Source organism: Ochotona curzoniae, unplaced genomic scaffold, assembly GCF_017591425.1.
Source record: "Ochotona curzoniae isolate NIBS_2020 unplaced genomic scaffold, NIBS_Ocur_1.0 contig_3819, whole genome shotgun sequence".
Classification (NCBI taxonomy): domain Eukaryota; kingdom Metazoa; phylum Chordata; class Mammalia; order Lagomorpha; family Ochotonidae; genus Ochotona; species Ochotona curzoniae.
This window is the reverse complement of record NW_024466004.1, coordinates 16,869,862-16,895,148: the sequence shown is the minus strand read 5'-3', so window position 1 is coordinate 16,895,148 and position 25,287 is coordinate 16,869,862. Positions and strand designations below refer to the sequence as shown.

At 42.3% G+C, this 25,287-nt stretch overlaps 1 protein-coding gene across 2 annotated transcripts in view; it reads right to left on the bottom strand.

Moving 5' to 3' along the window:
* Positions 1-1,068: 1,068 nt before the first annotated feature.
* The window catches only part of LRRC1 (leucine rich repeat containing 1), a 154,393-nt gene continuing 130,174 nt past the window's right edge, over positions 1,069-25,287 (bottom strand). Inside the window, exons 12-15 of one of the 2 annotated variants that reach the window (XM_040983567.1) lie at positions 22,517-22,689; positions 21,404-21,540; positions 2,400-2,517; positions 1,069-1,839 (exon numbers count right to left, since the gene is read on the bottom strand). In XM_040983567.1, the coding sequence (XP_040839501.1) occupies positions 2,413-2,517; positions 21,404-21,540; positions 22,517-22,689 (415 nt within the window). In that variant the 3' untranslated portion in view covers positions 1,069-1,839; positions 2,400-2,412. Of the gene's footprint in view, positions 1,840-2,399; positions 2,518-17,816; positions 19,307-21,403; positions 21,541-22,516; positions 22,690-25,287 lie in introns of those variants that run through there. The other variant, XM_040983566.1, reaches the window with a different exon arrangement.

The window sequence follows — 25,287 nt, the reverse complement described above, 5'->3', positions numbered from 1 at the left end:
AGAGCCTGGCAGCCAAATCCAAGCCACTGCCAACTCTGTAAATAAAGATCTAAAGAAACCAAGAGAAGTCACTCATTCTCTTATTGGCTGTACTTACTTTTCCTCCAGAACACCTGAGTTGAATCATGAGACAGCTCTGATGGATGGAAAAACCTGAAATATATGCTACCTGACCCTTTGCTGTCCCTCCCGGTCCTAGGCTAGAACAGGTAGGTGTGTGTGAGGCAGGAGCCATGCAGGGCTGCTGGCTGCAGTGTCAAGCTCTATCCTCTCCAACCAGGATTCTCCATGCTGGGTCCAGGAGGTTACCACAATGATTATCATTTCCGAGTGAGGACAAAGGGCAAGACAGAATCTCTGCTTGCAGCCAGCCTCACAGGTCACCTGACACTGTCACCGCAGACCAGCTAGTCAATGTAAACTCCTGCCTAGGCCATGGGTCCAGCTGAAACGCATCATGGCCACATCCAGCCTACCCTAAGATGCACAATTCACCTCTGCCATTCTGAAGCCAGGACTCACCTCACGATCACTGCCAGCCTGCACTGAAGTTGTGTTTTGCCAGAGTTCGTTTTTGCATTTATTTCTTCCAGCATCCAGGAACATTCCCAACATGAGACTAATCCCTCTCCCTGAAGTTCTTTGAATGACTCTGTGACTCTGTGAATGCAGGAAACAAATCTTTGGGTGTTAGAGCTCTACATCCAAGTTCTCAAGGGCAATTTCCCTTATGAGACTTTTATCACTAGGAGATAGTTCAACCCTAAATTGTGTGTGTGTGTGTGTGTGTGTGTGTGTGTGTGTGTGAGAGAGAGAGAGAGAGAGAGAGAGAGAGAGAGAGAGAGAAAGAGAGAGAGAAAGAGAGAGAGAATCAGTTCTCATTTCTCCTTACCTGAGGTGTCCACCCTGGAGTTTCTTCTTGGACTTTCCATTCTTGGATTTTTTTTCTTAGTGATATGATTAAAATATGATACATCTTACAGTGAAGGTGTCAAGAGATTCAGTGTAACAAACTACAAGAAGAAAGAAGAATGTATGCTATGAGACATTAGTAGTCTCACCAGATATTAAACATCCAGTAGAGAGCAGACATTTGTCTCACAGTAAAGACACCCATGAAGATGTCTCCCTCCCACAGCAGAGTGCCCATGATTGATAACTCAGCTCCAACCCCTGACTCCAGCTCCTGTTCATGCAGCTCACACAGGACAGCAGTGACTGAGCTGCCACTTCCACGGGTGACCTCAACTCTGCTTCCAGCTCCGGTTTCAGCAGAGCCCAGTCCCAGGTGTTGTGAGCATTTGGCAAGTGAACCAGCAAGTAGGAGGATTTCTTTTCTCCCCACCCCACCCTACTCTCAAATACATAAAAGCCTTCATTAAAAGTCTACTAGGGTTAAGTGCAGTTTGAACAATGTTTTGGAGTTGCTGTACTGAGATCCTTGAGACACTTATTGAGCCATAAACTGTCTCTCCTGGTATGTAGGGGGGCAGTCTGAGTTCATTGCTGGATGTTTGTTGTGCTAAGCAGTGTATGGATGGGTGGGGCCATGTGCAATTGCTCCAGATCTTATAGGCGCACTGGGTGTCAACAAATCTCCCTCTCCTCCCTTCTTGCACACAACCTTACCCTCTAAGACAATTAAATAGAAATATGAAATATCACTTGGAAGAGTCCCCAAATATTCAGTTTACCCATGAGGGGCACACATCTCCACTGACTTGAGTGGGAGGTGATGAGGGCATGAACCCAGATGTAGTAATGCGGATGAAGGAGGGATGGACAGGGAACTGTGGCCAGTCTGGTTCCTGCCTGGGATACTTCAATTGTGTGGTAGTGCTGTTAACAGAAAACACATACACAACACAAGTAAGCCAACTCGGGGAGTTAGGAGTGGAGAAATTTTTACTATTAGGAAATAGATTCTCATCAGCTTGTTAAGCCAGAAGAGGAAGAAGATGGGCTAGAAACATATTTAAAGAAAAAACTAAGCATATTTAAAGAAAAAACTAAACATATTTAAAGAAACAGCTTTATTTACATTTTTTTAAAACCACTGGGTAATTTAGGGACGGATGAGAGCTTGAAGCCTGGATATAAACAGCAGGCAGGAGCTGGCTGATGCTAAGGCCTCTAGCGGCTAAGTGTGTTACATAACAGCTGTGTTTTCCTACGGCTTCAAGGAACCCTAGACTATACAAATAGCACCATCATTTTCACGATGCAGACGCAGCAATGGCACTCATAGTAACTTGCCAAGGATGATAATCTTTACACAGTTATCATTACAGTGCCTGTACATAGGAGGAACTTAATAAATGTTAGATGACTGGCAAACTTTAACTGTATAATGAGGAACTATTTGAATGTGGGTCCAACATTGTCACCAAACTGCTCACCTGGCTAACAGGCTCAAGTTTCTCTCCATTCCATCTCTTTGCTTTCTTCCCAAGTCTCTTCCTTAGGTCTGTAGTCTTCTCTTGATCTATTGCATCTTGTTCTTCTCCCATAAATGACCTAAAAGCGATTACAAGTCAAAAAATAATTAACACTGAAGGAAAACAAAACAAAACTTGAAGCATCACAGCACAAAACAAAATCAGACCTTAACATAAAGATGCAGGGGCAGGTGCTTGGCACAATGGTTGAGACATTGTTTTGGATGCCTGTGTCCCATAGGACCTAGGTTTAAGATCTAGCTTCACACTTGATTCCATCAGACATCTGCTGGAAGCAACAGATGAGAGCTCAGGTCCTTGGGTTCTTCTCACTCATCTGGGATACCTCTTTTGCATTCCAAGCTCCAAGGCAGTTCAAGGGTGAATTAATATTTGTCCCATTAAATCCAGTAAATCAACTAACTTTTAAACAAAAAAATATTTTGGGACCTGGCACAATGGCTATCTAAATCCTTGCCTTTCATATGCTAGATCCCATATAGGCACCAGTTTAAGTACTGGCTGCTCCACTTCCCATCCACCTGCCTGCTTGTGGCCTGGGAAAGTAGTCTAGGACAGCCCAAAACTTTGGGACCCTGTACCTGCGTGGGAGACCTGGAAGAAGCTCCTGGATTCTGGCTTCGGGTCAACATAGCACTGGCCATGGCAGTCACTTTGGGAGTAAATCTGTGGACCAAGGATCTCTCTGTATCTCCTTCTCTGTAAATCTGTCTTTCCAATAAACATTAATAAACCTTTATAAGAAAAAATATTTTAAACAATTAAAATGGAACTGCTTTTGAACTCACATAATCAAGTTTAATCTGACAAATAGAACTCACTTTAAACTATAGTGAATTTTGCCAGAGAACAAATATGACAGGCTGGAGCCTTATTAGCCTGTGGTTGATATTACAATGTGGTTGTAATTGTTTCTGGCTATTTAAGCATTTTTGCAAGAGTGCACCTATTTAATACTGCCTTTTATGCCTTTTGCAGAGAGAATTGTCAGCTCAATCACGGTGGCTACTCTTGGCCTCCTCTGCAATATCTTATCTCATCTTCATTCCCGGCATGAACATCAACACACAATCAACATTTGTAAAAGGCAATGTCACAGGACAGAAGATTTTAATCCATTTACCAGGGTAGCAGTTAGCAGCATCTTTTGCAGAAGACTCAGTGCTCAAAACCAGCACTGGGATGCACACACTAATGCTGAGGGGAGTGGCTATTTCCACTTAGAAGACATCTTACCATGGAATAAAAATAGCATCAACATATTGATTCAGCTAAGCCAATTGTTTTGATGAGAAGAGGGCTAAGAAGATTAGCATTATGTATAAACTTTTATGTATAAAGCACAACAATTTTAAATGACATTGATTTATGTGTACATAAAATGTAATCATGTATATTTGATCGAAATCAAAGAGGTCATGGTGGTGGGGGCAGCACATTGGCTCAATTGGCTGAATCCTCCAGCTCCAAATGCAGGCATCCCTGTGTGTGCCAATTCATGTCCTATCTACTTCCCATCCAGCTCCCTGTTTGTGCTGTGGTAAAGCAGTGGAGGATGGCCCAAAGCCATGGGAACTGGTACCCATGTGAGAGACCCAGAAAAGGCTCCTGGCTCCTGGCTCCTGGTTTAGGATCAGCTCAATCTCAGCTGTTGCAGTCATTTGAGGAGTGAATCAGCAGATAAAAGATCTTTCTGTCTGTCTGTCTCTCTCTCTGTAAATCCGCTTTTCCAATGAAAATAAATAAATCTTTATAAAAAATCAAAGAGTTCCTGCTTTTTAAATGGCTCTTCAGTAGAATGAAAAGGTCATTTCCCTATTCTTTAGGAAAGTCAAGGAACTATGGGCTGCATGAACACATATAATTTTATAGAAATTATTAACATAGTCTCCATGCAAAAAAATGGTGCTACCTCTCCAGCCTTTACATTAATTGAGATTATTAATAATAAAATGTATCATCTTCATTTGGTTCTGCAAAGGTGAAGGCCTTCATTGGATCAGAAATTAGGAAGGGGGGCAATGTTGTGGGACAGCAGGTTAAATGGCCACCTGTAACACAGGTACCCAATATGAGCACTGGTTCAAGTCCTTTCTACTCCACTTCTGATTCATCTCTCTGTTAATGATGTCTAGAGAGGCAATGGAAGATCATCTAAGCCCTTGAGCTCCTGCTATCTATGTGAGACCCAAATGGAATTCCAGGCTTCAGGATTGGGTCTAGCCCAATCTTGGCAGCCACAGCCATTTGGGGGAATAAACCAGAGGATGAAAGATCTCTCTCTCCATCTCTGTAATTCTGTCTTTCATGTAAGTAAATGAATAAAATAAATAAAAGGAAAAAGAAAGACAGTAGGACATGAACAACCAAAAGAGAGGGACAAATTCAAGTTCTGTGCTTGGGAACAAATGACAAGTTATAATCAGGATATAGCTAATATTAATAAATCAGTGATTCCTAATCATCCTAATCTCTTGTTAAGCCACACAATAAATACAAATACAAAGTGAGTTTTAAGAATCAGAAGCGGGCCTGGCATTGTGGCCTAATGGCTAAAGTCCTTACCGTGGACGCGCTGGGATCCCATATGGGCACTGGTTCTAATCCTTGTGGCTAGGTTTCCCATCCAGCTCCCTGCTTTTGGCCTGGGAAAGCAACAATGGACGGCCCAAAGCCTTGGGACCCTGTACCCGTGTGGCAGAACTGAAAGAGCTCCGGCCTCCTGGCTTTGGATTGGCACAGCACCAGCCTTGCAGTCACTTGGGGAGTGAATCATCAGATAGAAGAGCTTCCTCTCTGTCTCTTCTCCTCTTTCTATATATCTGACTTTGCAGTAAAAAGAAATAAATCTTAAAAAAAAAAAAGAACCAGAAGCTTAAAAATCACTTAAACTCAAATAAATGTTCAGAAAAACAATCCAATTTATGGTTGCTGGAGTAAACGCATTTTCAGCGGATGCTGTGGTATGCAACCCAATCTCCTCTTTCAAAGTATTTGTCACCAACTAATGAGGGAATTGGCTGCTCATGGTGCATCCTGAGTCCCTTTTAAGGAACTGCACTCCACTAAGGAAGTGGCAGGGTACAAAGCCCTCTCCTCTTGCCTCAGTGGGATTCCTGAGCTCCCTGTTGGGTCAGCAAAAACAGTTATAGCAATTGTATTTTAGCAACTCTTGCCATTGTCAAGCCAGCCCCCTCATTCTAGCAAATGTTGCTGAGAGTACTTCCCAGTAGACACGCATGCAGACCTGGCTGCGAGTCTCTGTCATGTCAGAGTCTATGTCCCAGGGACGCTACTTATAAGATCAGCACAGTCAGGACTAAAAGGAATATGATTATCTTACGAATTTTATGAAGGAACAAGGACATGATTTTCCTATTTGCTGCTCAAATATTGTAAAAAATTCAGAAAGTGAAAACTGAGAATTAGGCAGTTTATAAGGATATGAAAACAATGCCTACAGGCTTGTTCAGTCTCTAGTGATGCTGTGTTGAGAGGCTAAAAGCAGGGAAGCATAGCACAACCACAAAACTGGAAAATCCCCAGGTTCTCAGAGGGACTCAGTTCTTCCTGAAATGCTGTGCACCTAAGGAGCAACAGAGGTCTCTAGGATCAAGGCTACATGATGCACGGTACATAGTGAAGAAATTCCATCAGAACACATTGTCAGTGGCAAAGGAAACAAAGCTCTCCATTGAAAATCCCCCAGCTCTGGTAGCATTTATCCTCAAATCTTTCATAGAGAAGCGAAAAAGCCATGTGATTCTTATTGCATCACTTTATCTTGCTTCCAAAAGTGCAGCAGGTACTATGAAACTGTATTTCTCTTTCAAAGGTTAATTTTCACGATTGGCAGTTTTCTTTCCTCTTCTTTTACAATCAATGTGTTCAGTGTACAAATACAGCTTCCTCACTCCATCATTTCCCCTCTCCAAGTGAGGGTGGTTCTTCCAATACCACTAATCAGTTGAATCGCATCATAGATGCCAATCAACAAATGAGAATTGGCCTAGAGTCCCTATTACCCTCTTCCATTCCACTTACTGTACGGCTGCTCCTACATCCTGCCACAGTTAACATCTAGAAGAGCAACTTGGAGAAACCAATCAAGAGAGCTAGGCTAGAGTAACCTTTGTCTTTCTCTCTCTCCCATTCCCACTCCCAAAGGCACTTGAACTGAGAAACTTGGCTAACACAGAGGCTGGTGCTTTAGTTGGAAGAAGCCATTCACACACTTTCACAGAGTTAGCCTCAAACAAAAGAGCTGCAATTACAGACAAATCAATCACCCTTGATTTCTCAATTTCCTGATCATTCAAATGTGGATAATGCCACCTAGCATTTAGCGCTGTGAGCATGGAGTTGAATGGAGCTAGTGCATGCATTGAAGCCTGTAGGGAGCCACACACATCCCAGTGCCCAGTGCCCACTGAGCAGAAGAGAGCTATGATCTCATAAAATCTATGACAGAGCTATACTTTTGCCTTTGGTGGGGGGATGGACTTGTAGAATCACCTCTAAGCAAGAGCATGAAGAGAAATAGCATAACCAGATAGCAGACAAAGCTAGACCCTGTTAAAATTACCTTTTTGGCAATTTATTTTGGTTTTGCCTTCTGCTTTGTCAAGGATCAGCTTTATGACCTTAACTTTCAACCTAATCACTCTTTTCCCCTTGAATATGACTCAGTGTAAGCATCTAAGAATTGGACTGAGATCACCATTATTTCATGGAAGAGCAGTGTGTGGTAGTTCAGAGGTGGAGGCGTCTAAAGTCTGTAGGATGAAGATTGTGGAGACAATCACCTACAATAATGCAGACAGGGCCAAGGAGACTGAATGCAGAATAACAGGACTAGAAGATTGTGAGGAACAGTAAAGAAAGGAGCACTGTGGAAGCCAGGGGCCTGAAGGCTCATGCTGGAGGACTTGACCTGAAAAATGAATCCTGAAATCAATTGACCAAGCTATGAGAAGGAACAAATTGGAAAATCAGAGTTCCTGCCAAATAGTCAAGGACAAGGGAGATGTTGGTGGCTGTATTTCACTTGTACACAGGCACGTAATTATGGTTTGCTGCTGGGGTCCGTGTGATGGGTGTGGAAGACAGGAAGGTGTGAAGAGTATCGTTCTATTGCAGGTAAGGCCGCAAGGAACTTTCTGCTGTGTGGCAAGGCCCGGTGGATGTCTCTACAACACCTGAATGCAGCTCTGCCTCCCTTTGCATGGACACCGGACAACCCTACTGAGAATTCTGTAATCTATTTAGGCATTGCCTGCCTCTGCGGAGTTACTGTTAAATATCAATAGGAACTTAGAAGCTAATGTTGCTGGTGCCGTTTTTAGCCAAAGAGCCATTGTCGCTGTTAGGGCTGCATCCTGTGGCAATATGCTAATCAAGGGTGCTAACTCCCCCTTTTGATCCTATGCTAATCAAAGGTGTTCTGTCTTCAGGTGTAGTGGGAATCTATTCTTTCCCTCTTTCTTTGATCTTTTAGGTCCCTTCCTTCCTTGACTATCTCAAGACCAAGCTGTAAAGTAATTGTGGTAGGAATGTGTTAGTGACTGATATGCACCATCTATTGAGAACCTTTTCCTAGCCAGGCGCCAGGTGCCAGGCACCAGGTGGTTAACATTCTAGCCTTAGGTGAAACAAATGGCAGAGTTATCTTTGGAAACACCCACTTGACCATGACGTAAAAAGTCTGAGCCAGAGTTTGACTGATTTTGTATAAATAAAGCGGACAGCTTTTGTGCATAGTCCATTATGATGATGAAGAGTTACTAGTGGTCCGTCTCTTTCTTTCTCTTTCTTTGCGCCTCATCCACGCACCCTTCGCGAGTTCCGAACTCAGCTGGAGCTGGACTCCGGCAGTTTGCTATGGACAAGGTGTCTTCTTGAGTTTAGCTGAATTCACAAAAGTCATAAAGACAACTAAGACTAAAGTAGAAAATTCTAGAAAGGGGGATGACAAGAGTCAATGGAGCAACATTTGAAGACAAAAGGCAAATCTGTGTCCATTGGATATGGCAACACAGAGTTCTGTTGACCTGGCCTGGCTATTTCCCACAATAATAAGGTAGAGGAATGAGTGTGAAATTTTGAAGTGGGGAGGACCTTGCAGAGAATATGGGAGACAGCTATGAAGGACATCTAATACTGAAGATCAAGGTTTTTTAAAGCATGTTCATTGAAGTAGCTAAAGATATGAAGCTTTATGAGCCAAAGATGGGTTAGAAGTGGAAGTTGCAACAGGAAGCAAGGTTTAGGAAAAGCCTGAAATTTCCTATAGGGAGGGAGAGTAGCATTCACAGTATTGAAAGGGGCTGCCTTCATCATTTTAAAAACCTTGAATCTCCATCTGCCAAATTAGTGCTGCTATGGAGCCTGCAATCATGCAGTGATGGTGCTCAGGCAGTTCTAGAACAGGAATGGGATCAAGGAGTGCTCCTGAATAGTGTGAAGATTTCCCCAGGCATGTGCTGTAGAGCCAAAGGCGGGGCAGGTTGCACTGTTGATGGGGACCAAAGTGCAGGCTATCTGACTTTAGTCCTTTGGAAAACCAAGGAGTCTAGTTAGGCACCTGACTACAAAATAGGGGCAGCACTTCTAACAGCCTCTGGTGGCAAAAATAAGCAGTGGTTTGCACCAGTTGACTGAAAAACTCCTACAGACAGAATCTGTACAAGGTCAGAGAGCAAATGCATTAGGTTTGGGGGGTCATCTGGTCTGGGTATATTAAAAAATACTGACATGGCCATGTTCCAGGAAGACTTCACAAAAACAGTTAAAGTGTCATATTTTAAGAGTCCCTGGAGTTGAGCTTTTTAGCAGTAATGTTAAGAAAGTTTGATGTTGTCCTCAAAGTAAACCACAGTTCAGAGAAAGACATCATTTCAATAACAAGCCCGACATGAAACAAGTCTTAAAAATGTACAGGTTATTTCAAAATTATATATGGCGGATGATTCTCACCACTGAGATTTCAAGAAAGCAGTTTTTCCTTAGGCACTAAAAAGGTCTATTTTGAATTTCGGTATTTACCCACACATTAATATAACTGAGTTTTCTGGATTGATCTATACATAATCTATATATAATGGATGTGGAGAGTCATGAAAACTAGGAACAGTTAAAGAAGCCAACCTGTCTTCCAAAGACACTAGCTAATTGTTTTGCCCCATGAGAAACACAGGTGATGTCTGGGCTCTTGAGGTTGGCCGAGTTCTTCCAGCAGCCCAGGTGGAAGGGCAGATTGTGGGTTTGGAGATGTGGGGCCTGAACACCAGGCACAGACACACAGAAGAGGAAGGCTTGTTCCTGCTCATTGGAAGTCCGCCGTGTGTGGGCCGACATGCCATCGGGCAAGTCAGGAAGTGTTCATGTATTCTAACCACATCTGGCCATCAGCTCTTTCAGTCTTCCCCTTGGGCACTCACCCACAGGTAAGCATAGTTTCTACTTCTGTTTGCAATGCCTCTTGTTCCCATTAGCTTGCCTACAAGCAGTCTTCAAAACATTCATGGAAAATATGCATGTCTTTCAACTTCTATTTTTCTACATGTTAATAAGAGGTGCCTGGAGGTTGTCACATGGCTAAAAGGATCAAGATGCCCTAATGTCTACATTTGGAGGCAATAAGCACAGGTTTCAGGACAGTAAAATGTGTTTATGATCACAAAAAGCTTCTCAGTGTATTTCTCATGTAGTTTTCTGGAAAGTAATGGGATAGGTATGATTCCCAATTTACAAACGAGATGACTGAAGTTTGGAGAAATTAAGGAAAATTTCTTCAAGATATTGCAGTAAGTAATCACGGTAACTGCATTTAGATCCCATTGTACTTAACTCCAAAGCTTCTGCTCCTTCCAGTACACTAAAGCCGGGACTCTTCACGCAGGCTCCCAAGGTCAAGGATACCACTAGCTCCTGGGAACTTGTTAGAAATGCAAATTCTTATGCCTCAGCCCACACCTTCTGAATCACTCAGGCAGTGTGACCCAGCCATCTGATTTACCATGGCCACCAGGTGACCGAGATACACAAACAAATTAAGGATACCATCACACAAGATTGTCTTCAAGAAGAGGACATTGCACAAGCCAGGTCATGTTATAGACAGCTAGACAGACTCAGCCCCACCAGGGAGCCTGAACCATCTACAGAGGCAACAGTAGAGCCAGGGCAGCCAGAAACCTGACTTTTGTGATCCCTCTCACTGTACTAGTTTTTAAAGAGCAACTAAATATTACGAGTAGATATGAATAGAGGAAGAGACTCATCTCAGAGTTTCATATTTGGTTGTTAACACTATTTTGTTTTTTAAGACTTAATTTTTATTGAAAAGTCAGATATACAGAGAGAAGGACAGACAGAGAGGAAGATCCTCCATCTGTTGATTCACTCCACAAGTGGCCACAATGGCTGGAGCTGTGCCGAAACAAAACCAGGAACCAGTAGCCTCTTCTAGGTATCCCGTGCAGGTGCAGGGTCCCAAGGCTTTGGGCCACTCTCAACTGCTTTCCCAAGCCACAAGCAGGGAGATGGATGGGAAGTGGAGCCGCCGGGATTAGAACTAGCACCAATATGGGATCCCGAGCATGCAAGGTGAGGACATTAGCTGCTAGGCCAACATGCAGAGTACACTCTTTTATTTTTCTCAAAGCCTATCTACCACATGGATTTGCTAGATTTGAAGTTTGGAATAGATAGTTAAGTCATTTGCTCAGGATCAAGTTACCATAGGTGACAAACCTTAATTTTCCAAATGATGAATGCCTCTAGGTGGGTTCCAAGAATTATACACCAGAACATATCAAAATGAACACAGGTAGCCACTGTTGGGGAGGCCATCAACATCAGGCACACATCAAACCGAAGTGGTGATCTTTCTGCACTGCACAGCTTTCGGGTGCCCAGGTAAGAGGCTAACGTGGTACTTACTATTTGCCAGGACTTGCTAAAATGACTCTCCTGGTACATGTGCCGACACCTATGAGAACGAGGCGCAGGTGGAGCAGGACAACTCCCCTAACCATTGCTGGCAATACTCCTGACCTGCAGACATTCCCAAATGATTAAAACCAGGAGCAACCCCAATCTAACAGACCCAGCCCATAGCTCATTCTCGAAACTTCCCCAAACTTACGCCGAAACTCACCCCACCCTTTATGCCTCTGGGCCAATGGGCAGAACTAAAATTCAGGAAGAACATTCAATGCCCAGACAAGTAAGCGTGTTGTTTTGTTTTTCCAAGCCGTGCTGAGCGAGGTTAAACAAACAAGCACTGACTCCTATAGCCAAGAAGGGCGGGAAGCAGCAGCCAGGTGTGTGAGCGGGCACAAAGGACACTTGGGATCCAGACAGGAACAAATCGTCTCCTGGGATCTGCCGGGAGAACCCACCAAAGGAGAAACTCCTCAGGTGGGAGGTCTCCCTAGTACACTCCACCTCATGCTAGCTTCTTGAATCAGGAAGACTGCTTAGGGCCTGCCTCCTTCTCTGTTACCAGGGTGGGAGAGCCAATTTTAAATAAAATTAAGCGCTGCCTAGTCACACAAGGTTTTTCCTTTTCCTGTTTTCTACTTCTTGGGTGAAATGACCATTCCAGTATGGGAATAATCATTATTTATCAAATCTTTCATAATAATGTTTTAAAAAAGGATTTTAAATAACAAATCATGAGTCCTCTTTTTTATTTCCCCCAAACTGCATAAAGCTAAAATTGTAGCACCACAGATTTTGCCTTTTCTTCAAGGGTAGGCTATTAAAGGTAGTGAGGATTTAAAAAAAAATAAGTTCCTGACTTATTAGCTAGCTCACTCTTGAGCTGAGTGCCAACCTTTGGAACATGTACCCGGTTTCTCAGGGTGAGTTACCAAAGTGTCACACTGCTAATGGTGAAAACTGATCAACCTTTTCTGGTCACCCATTAACCAAATAAAGTCTCCCAAGTTCCAAATAATTTAAACATAGTTTGAGACAATAGCACAAAGAGTTCAGTAATATTTCTAAAACACTTCACCATAGAACAGGATGGCAAAGGTGAGGACAGGCTAGGTGGGAAAGCTAGAGTGTGTAGACTCAAGATGTCAAAGCAGCTCCAACAGTGCATAAATTTTACTACACACCATTTGGTTCCATACTAGTCTTGGTCCTGATTCTGGCCCTATATCATTTCAATAAATTAAAATAATCATTTCCACCATCATTCCACCTCTGGACATTCAAGTGGTTCTCATACTGTCTTAACTGCAGAAGGATAGCAAAACCAAATGAAAGAATGGAGACCACAAATTAGTCAACGGGACATGAATTTGAACTATAAATCTGTCTCAGTTTGATCCGAAACTATTTGCATTAAGTTTCCTCTGCAATAGCATGACCTATCATAAAGGTTCCTAGAAAACTAAGTGTTAGTTATTTAAAAGAATGTAAGAGTTCTATTTTTAGGTTATACGATATTAAGATACTTTACGCGCAGCTAATTCTCGCAACCTGGTTCTTTACCGTGAGCTGAAAACACCAGACGCAACGAGGTATCTTAGGAGGTTTATTCCAGCGGGGCAGGAACAAGGTGGAGGTAGTGGAAGTCAGGAGGAGAAAGAGACAGAAGGAAACACCTGGGGCCTTTTATGCAGGTAGGCCCGAGGAAGGGGGGGGATGTGGGGTAAGGGAGGGGGGCGGGGATTGTGGGGGTTTGAGGGCAGGCCTCAGGGGATTAGTGCCTGCAGGTAAATGCCTGGGGATGATTGGTGAGTGGGCGGGGTTGGGGAAGGGGCTGGGAGATTGGGGTGGGATTCTCAGGTGGAATGCCAGGTTACATCCGATTGGTGGGTGGCTGGATTGGCGCGAACTCTGTGAGCTGTGAGGAAGAAGAAATGGCGCAGGTGCAGGGCATCAGTCTCCGTGATGACTTTCAAATCACTCTTCACACTAAGACTGTTTGGTTAGCCTCCCCTTACTGAGTGGGCACAACATTAAGTGCTCTGGGAAATGACCATCCTAATTCCATCTTATACAAAAGGGTTGCTTAGTTCCCTGTTTCAAAGCTAAATATAGGGCCTGGCACAATAGCCTAGTGCCTAAAGTTCTTACTTTGAATGTGCCAGAATGCCACATGGGTGCTGGTTCTAATCCTGGCGGCCCTGCTTCCCATCCAGCTCCCTGCTAGTGGCCAGGTCAAGGATGGCCCAAAGCCTTGGGATCCTGCACCTGCACGGGAGACCCAGAAAAGGCTACTGGTTCCTGGCTTCGGATCGGCTCAGCTCCAGCCATTATGGTCACTTGTGGAGTGAATCAACAGATGGAAGATCTTCCTCTCTGTCTCTCCTCCTCTCTGTACATCTGCCTTTGCAATTAAAAAAAAAAAAAGCTAAATATCGATGCCTTACAAGGAAATGTGGAGAACTAATCCAATTATATTCTTTCCCAGTCAGAACCCTTGGCTAACACTGATGCCTATTGGTGACTGCTCCTCTCATAGTGTAAACTCACACTGTCCTTCTGTCCAATAGGAAGGCACCAAAATTCCTCCAAAGCCCTCTGCACACTCTGCTGAGCAAAAGCAACCAGATCAGGTTCTTCTGGTTGGTTTCCCTTTCCTGCCAGTTGTCTGTTTTTTAAATGTTTGGGGTGAGAACACTGCAGCAAAATGAGCATGCAGTCTTTACTCCCCAGATCTTGTTGCCTTTTTCCACCCCCAACAGCTTTTTCACTACAGACACTCCCTGTACCTTACAGCTACTTTTTCCTCCTGTTGCACAGCAGGACTCAGAGGCCTCCCTCAAGAAGGAACCTAGCAAGAAATGAAAAAGGAAAAAGGTATGAAAAACCAAGGTGACAAAAGCAGAAAACACCATCGATCAAAACCTAGAAGACTAAGTAGAGAGCAAAGAGGCACATGTTGTTGGGGAGACCCCTGTCTTAATTACATGTTTAATAGTTTCTTGGTAGAAGCTAGTTCTATCAGAAGTTGATGAGGTAGTTAATATGAGACCACTGCTAAACTTAATGTTGAGCAAATCTACTGTATAAATTGATATTTCCCTTGTCCATTATATAGTTGAGGAATTGAGCTGTAAAACAGTAGGTGGAAGTTTGTGTCCTCATTCCTGAGAACACTGTCCATTTACTCTCATACTGTTAGTTTGGTGGCAGGAATGGCAGAGCTGCCAAAAACATAACCATGATCCTAATAACACAAGAACTGCAATAATGGCAACCACCCACTTCCCAAGACCCCATCAGTTCTCGCTCCTAGCCAGCAACAGGTATTGTTAACTCTACCCCATTAGAGATGAAGGATTAGAGGCCCAGAGCAGGCAAATAGCTTGTGGCAAAAACAGGATTCCAACTTACATTCATATGCAAATGGTCCAATGGCATGCAACCTTTAACAATCAAAAATTTGAATTCCAAAACATTTTGTTAAGAACACACTTTCTCTGCTTCTTTGAAAATTAAAATTTAAAATTTAAATTATGCAGTCTTCTCAAGTGTGTATGAGTATTTTTAAACACAGTTTGGTTTCTTTGTATTGGTTTAGTATTGGTCTGTTGATAGTTAAATGTGAATGACTGGTCTATTGTATTATTCTGCCTTAGAGTGTTTAGAATTTTCTTTTGTAAAAAGTCCTTTCCCCTGTAGCACTGCTTTGGCGGTGTCCCACAAGTTTTGGAATGTTGTATCAGAGTTTTCATTGGTTTCCATAAATTTTTTGATCTCATCTTTAATTTCTTCTCTGACCCATTGTTTGTTTAATAGCATAAAAGAAAAAGAAATTGGAAAGAGAAAAAAGAAAAACTTTAACATAAATGGAAATTATATTTACCTAAATGCTAATTTTAAAAATTCAAATTGTGAAGACATGAAAAAAAAAGTCCTTTCGACTGGTTTTTGTTGTTGTTAAGCTGGGTCTTGGGAAAGTTATATGAAGTCAATAGTAATTAGTGAAGTAACATTTCAGCTTTCTGAGGATGTCACTGAGTTGCAATATCCTGGATCGCCTTATATTAACAAACATTTCTAGTACACACATATTGTTTTGCTAGAAAATGTTTGTGTATAATCCATCTGGTATACCTTGAGCAGAGACTGGGTCAGTTTTACAAGAAGAGGACTGGTTGTGCAGACTAACTTTCTGACATAGAAAATATTTTTCCCAGCCTCCACCCCTTCCATTAAGCATGTCTGCATGGGTGTGGTAGATCTCACAAGAGATGGCAGATGGTTCACTATGCAAAGCTCGTGTGAAGAGATCCACCTTGCTTCCTTCTCTCATGGACAGTCATCAAGAAAGTTTGCAGGCACAAAGATCAGGTTGATCAGAACTATTCTTGCAAGCATTTCAGAAATAAATCAGCATTCAGAAAAATGTGGTAATTTCTTACTGGCATCTTTCACATTGAAGAACCTAGGTGTTCTCTGCTTTTGTGATTTCTCCCTTAATTGCTTGGCTGGGGGCTGTGTGAACTACAGGCCTGACAGTCTACGTGACACCTGGCAGGACACCTGGCAGGTCACATAGGCAGACCACTCCTCAGGAAGGAGGTCCCTGGTGTGTGATAAGATTCACCACTCTATAGCTCAGCAGTTTGTACCTTTTGGGAGTTCCTTGCTTCAAACCTACCAATAGAAGCCTGCCAACTTGCTTTTTTTGAAAGTGAACAGTTAAAACTTACCAATGCTGTTCCATCTGCTGGGCTGGAGGGGGTGGCTGGGAGACCTAGGTTAACCTGAATAAACCACCTTTATGCCTTAGTACCGACTTCAGACTTGATGATTTTCTGGGGATTTCAAAATTCAGCACAACAACATAATCAATAACTTATTTCTCCATCCCCGAGTTTTGTCTATTTCCTCTACTGAGGTACAATTTGCCTTGTAGAAGGAGAAAGTAAAGGGCTATGAAAAAGAATTCAACAAACAGGTCTTACTAACCTCCTTTCCTGCTTTTATCTGTTACTCCCACAAGACAAACAGGCAGGCCAGACACTATACTCCTCCCTTTCCTAAAGGAAGGGCAGACAGAGGTGGTGGTGGCTATCAGTGCCTTGCAACACTGTCCCCTGGAGAAAGTTCAGCAGCTCTTGACCCAAGGCTCACAAAGGAAAGGTGTATTTTTTTTCCATAATTAATTTCCCTTTTAACTACAAAAGAAACCATTTTGAAAAAGGCTTAACATTCTCCAGTTGGGACTGGTTGGTTGGTGCTGTTTCTACAACGACACTTGAGTTTGGTTCCAGGATCCTCAAGTCCAAGAGCACTACTGTGTCAGGAAACAGCCAACATTAAGATGAAACAGAATCTCCACAAATGAAAATCAAAACCCAACTCAACCCACCAGACAACAAACTAACCAGAGAAATGTGAAAGAAAAATAGACTAAAGGAAATAAGTAATTAGATCCGTAACATTTCCTAGAAAATTTCAAGCACAAGCACCAGAGCCATGAAACACAGAGTTGTATAGAGTAGGCTTTACATGAAAGTGGATAAGCAAAAAAGCAGCAGGCAAGTTGTTTGTTCTAAGGTGTCAAGGCAACTCCCCTGAAAACTTATTTTGCTTATCTGTAATCAGTGCAGGAATTACTGGTACCCTTTTATCAGCTTAAAGCAAAACAGAGTGTGCCAAAATCTTATATAGAAGAAAAGAAAATGGGTACCTACAGAGTAAGAACAATCATACATATTATTAAATAGTCTTAAAAAGGCATATACGTACAGAGGCCAGGGTTGTATTACAGCTCGTGAAGCTGCTTCCTGAGATACCAACATTCCACATACATGCCTGTTTGTGGCCCTGCTGCTCCACCTCTGATACAGCTCCCTGTTAAGGGATTGGGAAAGCTCAAGATGGACCAAGTGTCTGGGCCCCTGCTACTCATGTGAGAGACCCATATAAAGTTGCTGGCTCTGGGCTTCAACCTAGGTCAGCGCTGGCTAAAGCAGGCATCTCGGGGAGTGAAACAGCAGATGGAAGATGACTGTTGTTCTTTCAAAATAAGTAAGTCTTAAGAAAACTGCACCCACATTAACACATACGTAACCAAAAAAGGCAAGTGAGCCCATAGGTAAATAGACAGATGTAAAAGACGTACACTGTCAGACTGACTGAAAACAGGTTTCAAAGATGTCCCCATGGCCACCCAGCTACAACTCAAGTGTCCAGGCCAGAGTTGAAGACCGTACTGTGTTCTGCCCAATGTGAATGCAAGCCTCATAGGAGCTAAACCAAAATTCATTGTAACATTGGTATTTAATAGATGGGAGCACACTGTGATGTAATTTGGCTATTTGCTTAAATTTAAACAAACCAAGTAATAGTAATAATTAATTTTAAAAAGCTGTACTGCTAATGTTCAGGGTTAGTTTATTTCATGGAGGAGAAAAATTAAAAACCAACATTTTCCCAGCCACTGCAGGGGACTGGCAATTTCTTTTATCACAGTATACAAAAAAGGAAATCAACAGAAACACACTAAAACATGTCCCCAGACCCCTTAAATTAGCGATGTTGTTATACTTTCATTCAAACTCTATTTACACATTAAATTGCACTTACAAAGATAGCAACATTTCCATAATGGTAGTAGATTATTTTGTTTTATTATGGTCTTATTTCTGGATATAAAACTTTTAAAGCTTTCTTTGATAAAAAATAATCATACTTTCTTTTGCAGTACATAATTTATTTACCCACTGAATTTCTAAGCCAGTTTTGTCTTTTTGTGCTTTTCTTCTATATTTTATTACACAAATGGGGCACACCTTCCAAGCAGGCAGACTGATACTGCACTCATTGTAAGAGACTTACTTGTATAAAGTGTTAAGAAATGAAATAGTATCAGTCCAATCAATCCTTTGGTTCATCTTTTTGAAAAAAAAAAAAAAGATATAATTTACAAATCGATGATAATTCATCTTTTTGGCTAAAAACAAATGCACTAGGTAGATTGCTGATTAAAATGCAACACTGCTTTAAAAGTACCACATACCCAGTTTCATCTCATTGCTCAAGGACACCACTGTTTACAGCTGGTTTAACATGATCCACAATACAGTAAGGCACAGTAGATGGGACACATGAAAACAAACACTTTAGGGCTGGTCTGTTTTTCAGCACAAACACTAAAACACGTACCATTTTCAAGATAAAATAACAAAAACAAAAGAAATACATATTTTTGTTATGAAATACCTATACAAAATTTTAAAATTTACACCATCTGAGCTGCCAAAAAAGATTTAAAAAGAATCAATTTCCCCCATTTGTAAAACTACTTTTCATCAGTAGGTCCAAGAGAATTTGGGCTTGAAATGTCCCAGCACTTGATGGAAGGGAGGAGGATAAAAAAATTCCCTATCCTGCTTTCCCTTCCCCAACACAAGACAAAAACCAAGGTCAGATGTTTACAGTAGTGTATTCTACTTATTACAAACACCTAAAACTTAGAAAGAAAAAAACAAACAAAAAAAAAACCCAAAAAAAACGCAGCAGGAGATCACCGTGCGGGGGTGAGTAAGGCACTTCCTGGAAGAGCTGGCGTCCTGACACTGGACACAGGGAGGAGGTGCGGCAGCAAGCAGGTGCTGTGGAGACCAGAGGCAGCGTGAGGCCCCAGGAGCAGACTGGAGCATCTCAGGAAGCAGGGGAAGCCACAGGAGGGAAACCCTGATGGTGGAACTCTACACTGAAGTGGTCACTCTGTCAATGGCATGATTGACCTCATTTTTGTTGGAATCCAGTCCTTTAGCAGCATTCATATCATTCCGTAAATTCTCCACTGTCTTTTTCATGTTCCTTAACTCCCCGGGGTGTGGAGTGGCTCGCCTTAGAAGTGTTCTCTAAAAAAAAAACAAACAAACAGGGAAGTTGAGTTTTTTGTTGTTTTATTTCATAGCTTTTTTCGGAATACATAGCTTCAAGGCAGTCAAATTCCAATACAAATCTTCCTTCTCAGAAACTGTCACTTAGGGTGTGTGAAAAAGCTCTGTGGAGCTATGTGCATTTATCAACTACTTCCCACATGTACTTAATGAAGATGAAGGAGTCTCACACTACTCACCCAGGAGTCATGATGGAGAGTTGATTAAAAGACTACTATTTAAACTTAAGACTGGTGTCAAGTAAAATTAAGGTTCCATAAACAGTAAAGGAAAAAAAAAAAAAAAGCTTGGTGTGGCAGCCTAGTGGCTAAAGTCGCACCCTGCATCCACCGGGATCCAGTTTGTATCCTGGCTGTTCCACTTCCATTCAGCTCTCTGCTTGTCACCTGGGAAAGCAGTAGAGGATGCTCAAAGCCTGCGGACCCTGCATCCACACAGGAGACCCGGAAGAAGCTTCTGGCTCCAGGCTTTGGATTGGCTCAGCTCCAGCCAAATTCTCCATGCTTGTTGACAAAACACAGACAGCTGGCAAGTATGGGTAGTATCTTAAATCCATTGCAAGGACTGACATCATCTCAGAACAATCAAGGCTACTCAAGTAACACCTGCAGAACAGTCGTCTCTCTATCAGGGACTTTGGGATGAAGCCAAGGGGCCATCTCTGTCCCCTGACACTGACGTGACCTGGCAGCAAGGAACACAAAATCTCCTCCTCCTCCCCATCGATCCCATGGTCACAGCAGGGAGGGTGTGGTCCAGTCCTTCACTCACCTTCTTTCACCATGCGTTCCCACCCCACCCAAAGCCCTGCATGGGCCTGTGATCCTCTTACCTGTGTAGCAAAAATTTAAAAAGAAGCTAATTTAAATTTTTTAAAAAATTACGCACACTTTAACAAGTACTGAGGTAAACAAAGAGTCACTGATGTTGAAGCTACTTTGTTATCCCTAACTTCCAATTTACACTCTATTTCCTAAAAGCCCATTTGGTGACAGCTGAAATAACACAGATGACAGGTAATAATTTAAAAGCTGACCTTTGTTTTGAAGGTTGTACACACTCCCTCTAAGCTCTGTTTATGAGAATCTCAATTATTTCAAGGAGTGTAAGAAGCCAAAGTCCACTGGCAGGAGGAAGTAGGAGTTATCACTGACTCCTGGCGATGCTGGATTTCTGAGAGATATTTTCAACTATGGATAAGATTCAGGATGACCTGGATCAGCAAATCTACTTCCAGAGCAAGAAACTACCCTAGCAGTCAAGAAGCCAGTTAGGGTGTCTGCATCCCATATTGGAGTACCTGTATTCAGTTCCAGGCTTTGGTCTTCACTTCTACTTCCTGCTAATGCAGAGCTAGAAGTGGTGAGGTTCAAATAGCTGGGTCCCAGCCACCCATGTGGGAGATGCAGATTAAATTTGTGGTTTGTTTTAGGCTTTGGGCTTCTGTGGCCAGGCCTAACCCCAGCTGTTGCAGGCATCTGGCCGTGAACCAGTGGATAGCACTGCTCTCTTTTCTTGTGCTCACTTTTTGCTCTTTCCCTTCTTCCTCCCTCCTCTGTGCCCAATCTCTGAACAAAAACCTGTTAAGGCAATCCAACTAGAATCATAAGCAGTCCGCACAAAGGTTAAGGTGACCTGGTCACAGAGAAATCTGGTACTGAGTCACACCATGATACAATAAATCAAGCCAACATGGTTCAATCACAAATGAGGGTAGAAGGTAGGAAGAGAGACTTCATTCACTGGAAACAACAGAAAAAGAAAAACCCACAATTCTCATTTCAAGGAAACAGCAATGGCAGGAGGGGAAACTCTCACAAAAAAAAGAAACAGACTATTAAAATAACAACAACAAAACAAGTGCTCTGTATGTGCCTTATTCACATGCTGTGACTCAAAACCTAGAAGTTAGTTTTGCCTTCTAAAGAAATTTATAAAGGCTGTAAGTGGAACAAAGAACATGTTATTTGAAAATAAAGACAATCCTTAATTGGTACAATTCTCAACCTTAGGGATTCTGAACTTATTCAAGACAAAGAATCCCCATTTCCATACCGTTTCATTGTCCTCTTCGTCTTTCTCATCTTCCAGAAATCGGATGGCGCTGACTCTGTTTATTGGTTGCTCATTCCAGCCTTCATCAGAGACGTCATGTACCAAGTTCTCCAGTGCACTACAACGAGGCAGGTTCTCTGCAGGGACAGGGGGTCTGTCAGCAGGAATCTGTTCCCATGACTGCCAACTTTGTGTGTGATAAGGCAGAAAGCATATGGAACACCACAGGCACATAGCATCAGAAATAAGGAGGGCAAATATTGTCTCAACCTCCAAGTCTTGGATTTAAAAAACAAAAACAAAAGCAATCAAAAAGAAAAGGCTTGGAATGGGGGTGTCCTTCCCCCCTTTTAATGATGTGTAATCCTGTTTTAAATCATATAAAGTATCTCTTAGATTCATATATTTAATATTTCCTTCTAGAAAGTCATAACTGATACAGACCTTTCTTGTGATTCTCTGTTACACAGTGACTTCAACTATTTGCTGACAGAGATATGGGTGAATGGGTTGGGTGCTAGTACTTTCCTGAGTAGCACATTTTTATCAAAGGCTCCTAAAAGCTCATGACACAGTGGAGACTGCCAAGGTAGCTAGGGGCCCTCCCACTTTGGGGAGTCCCATTCCTCCAGGGCACTGCAGTGCTTCTCTTCCAAACTCAGCTTTCGGCAAAGGATGTATAATAGCATTTTGATGTCAGCACATTTTTTTTTTAATCACAATTTACAAAACAAAAATACAAGGGCTCAAAATAACTCACTGGCTTGTACACAGTAAATCGGTGGTATTAACTGTTAATCCAAAGAACTATCACTTTGGGTCTTTAGAGACTGTTGCCTTTATAAGGAGTGCTGCATTTTCCACCACCTCAGTTATAATTCAAACGTCAAGGTATTGATTAAGAAATTTCAGACAACAGGTGTTCAGATAAACAGGTGTGATGGGCTCCTATCCAGCAAGTGCTTGGGAACCCCTCCCAGAGGAGCCCACAGGGGCCTCACTCCAGGCAGGTCAGACAAAACACCCGCCCTTGTGGGCTGGAAAGCCTAAGGACAGACAAACACGAGCTCCAATTCGCTGTGCTGGTTATGTGAACACTGCCCCAAAACTCACCCAGACAAGGAGGTTCAGAAGGCAGCTGAGGGAGTAAGACGCAGGTTAGAATCTTCTCTCCTGTGGTGTGGTCCGTATCTGTCTGGAAGGTAAGCAGAGGCTGCGACTGGTTGTCCGATAACCACAGAGCCTTCAACTTCAAGGTAGTCAGGGACAATGGCAGATGTAGCAACCTAATGTAAAGCAAAAAGAGGTGTCACAACAGAAGTTTTGTAATTAAAACAAACAAACAAAAAAAACCCCAAAAAACTAGGAAGAGTTCTTGGGTCTGAGTTCAAAGTAAAAAAATGTTATGCTTATTTATCTCCTAAATATTCATTTATTTGAAAGGCAGCATGACAGAGAAGAGACAGAAGAAAGTTTCCTGGGCCCTGTGCAGTAGCCTAGCAGCTAAAGTTCTTGACTTGCATGCTCTAGGATTCCATATGGGCACCGGTTCTAATTCTGGTGGCCCCACTCCCCATCCATCTCCCTGCTTATGGCCTGGGAAAGCAATCAAGGAGGGCCCAAAGCCTTGGGACCCTGCATCTGTATGGGAGACCTGAAAGAGACTCCAGATCAGCTCAGCTCTGGCCATTGTGGCCACTTGGGTAGTGAATCAGTGGATGGAAGATCTTCCTCTCTGTATATCTAACTTTCCAATAAAAGTAAAAAAAAAAAAAAATTCCTTTCTGCTAATTCACTCTCCAAATATGGCTGCGACAGCTGGGTCAGGGCCATGTGGAAGACAGGAGCCAGGAACTCCATCCTGCTCTCCCACATGGATGGCAGGAACCAACATGTGGGCCATCTTCAGCTGCCCTGTCAGGTACATTAGTAGGAAGAGGAACAGACAGCAAAGCAGTCAGGACTTTGGAGTCTGCTCTGTGATACAGGATGCTGGTGTCACAGGTCAGGGCTTCACCTGCCATGCCATACCACTGGCCCCAGATGTGAAATGTAGAGCAAGCTCGTACATTTACCCCTGGCAAACACATTGCTCAAAAAGTTACTGCACCTCTCCTCTCTGCTGTCACCTCTTCCAGCAAGGCTGCCAAACAGACAACAACAAGAAAATGAAGATACATTGCTCTATTTATTTCAATCTAGAGAGGAGGAGGGAAAAGCATGATTATGGAAGGATGTAGCAACCCAAGTTCTTACTACTCCCAAAAGGCAACAGCCAGAATGAGGCTATGGGGCTCCTCAGTTCCAGGAGCACCTGGCAGAGTGGGATGTGAGGAAGGAGATGGCTGCCGAGCTAAAGAGCTTAAGCTGCCGTGAAAATGAAGATTAAAAGTCATCTCTCACAGGCTCCCATTCGCTTTCTGCTTTCTCTAGGGAGATTATCTCAGGCATTCCATTTTAAACTTTTATCTTTCAGCTGCTTCTCAGCCTCCTAGGTGATAATTTCCACATCTAGTTGTTTCAGTTTCAAATGAGGTAGCAGAAATGAAAGCCTTTTATAATGTGACACCTGAAGACTGGTTTCATATTTATGCTTGCACAAAGATCTGACAATCTGGCTGCACTCAAATCTACTCATAAAGACCACAGAGCCAGAAATTATTAAGAATGTAAGCAGAAAAATGAAACTAAAAATGAAATTTATTTTGGTATATAAGAAGAATTTAGATATTCAAACATACGAGTAGGTCTTCAAAAAGTTCATGGAAAATGTGTATTATGGATACAAGAGTATGAATCTTAATTTTTCACCAAAACAAACTTTTCTTTTCATTTTGAGAATCTTTTGAACTCCCACTGTGCTTTCTATCTCTGAGAAATGGCTTGGGCTCATGGCTCTCAGAGGCAATTCTGCCCTGGGGGACATCTGACAGTATCAGAAGACATTTCTAGTTTTCACAACTGGGGCAGGGAAGCGTGCTACTGGCAACCAGTGAGTAGCAGACAGGAATGCTGCTAAACATCCCAAAAAGGCCCGGGCCAGGCCGTACAACAATTACCTGCTTCAACTGACAACAGGGCCGGGGTGAAATCCCTGCTTTTAGCATAACTCAATGCTTCCAATAGCTGACTAATTCACTTTGAGAACAACCAAATTTCTATAAATATAAGAAACTCAAGGTTAATTTGTTATGTTTCATCAACTATTTTCACTCCAGAATGGCTCCATGATATAAAGACATGGTTCAAACACAGAAATTACTTGAAATGAGTTATATAACTACCTTCAGTTAACAGATGCAAGGAATGCACATATACAACTTAACAAAATATCAATATTGCATGATCAGACACATGAACTGTTCTGAGTTGAAAGAACTTATGGAAAATACACTGGAACTCCATATAGAAATGTGAATATTGTATTCCAATAGCATAAACTAATCCAAATAAAATGTAGGCATAAGCTGGTTAAGCCAACTTAAAAAATGAAATAATAAAACATTAAAGAGCACATAGAGAATATAAATAACAAAGGCATTAACAAACTCTTCACAAAAAAATTATGTTTGTAAGCATTACAACATATTATTTATAGAGATGACAAACTATTTTCCTTGAACAGATCAGTACAGGCTGTTCTACTGCAAGTCTGTGTATCATGTGTAGTCCTAAAGACAGGGGCATTGCAATTTACTTACGTGGGAGTTAGGTTCTAAAGTGAGTGATTGCTGTAGAACTGTCAACATGCCCTTGAAAAGACTTTATTTTACACTACAATATCTCACTAATGAGAGCCAGATAAGGTGATAAACGCGTACTTTTAAATCCTAACACCCTCCAATGCAGTGCCACACTGACACCACGACAAGGACATGACAATA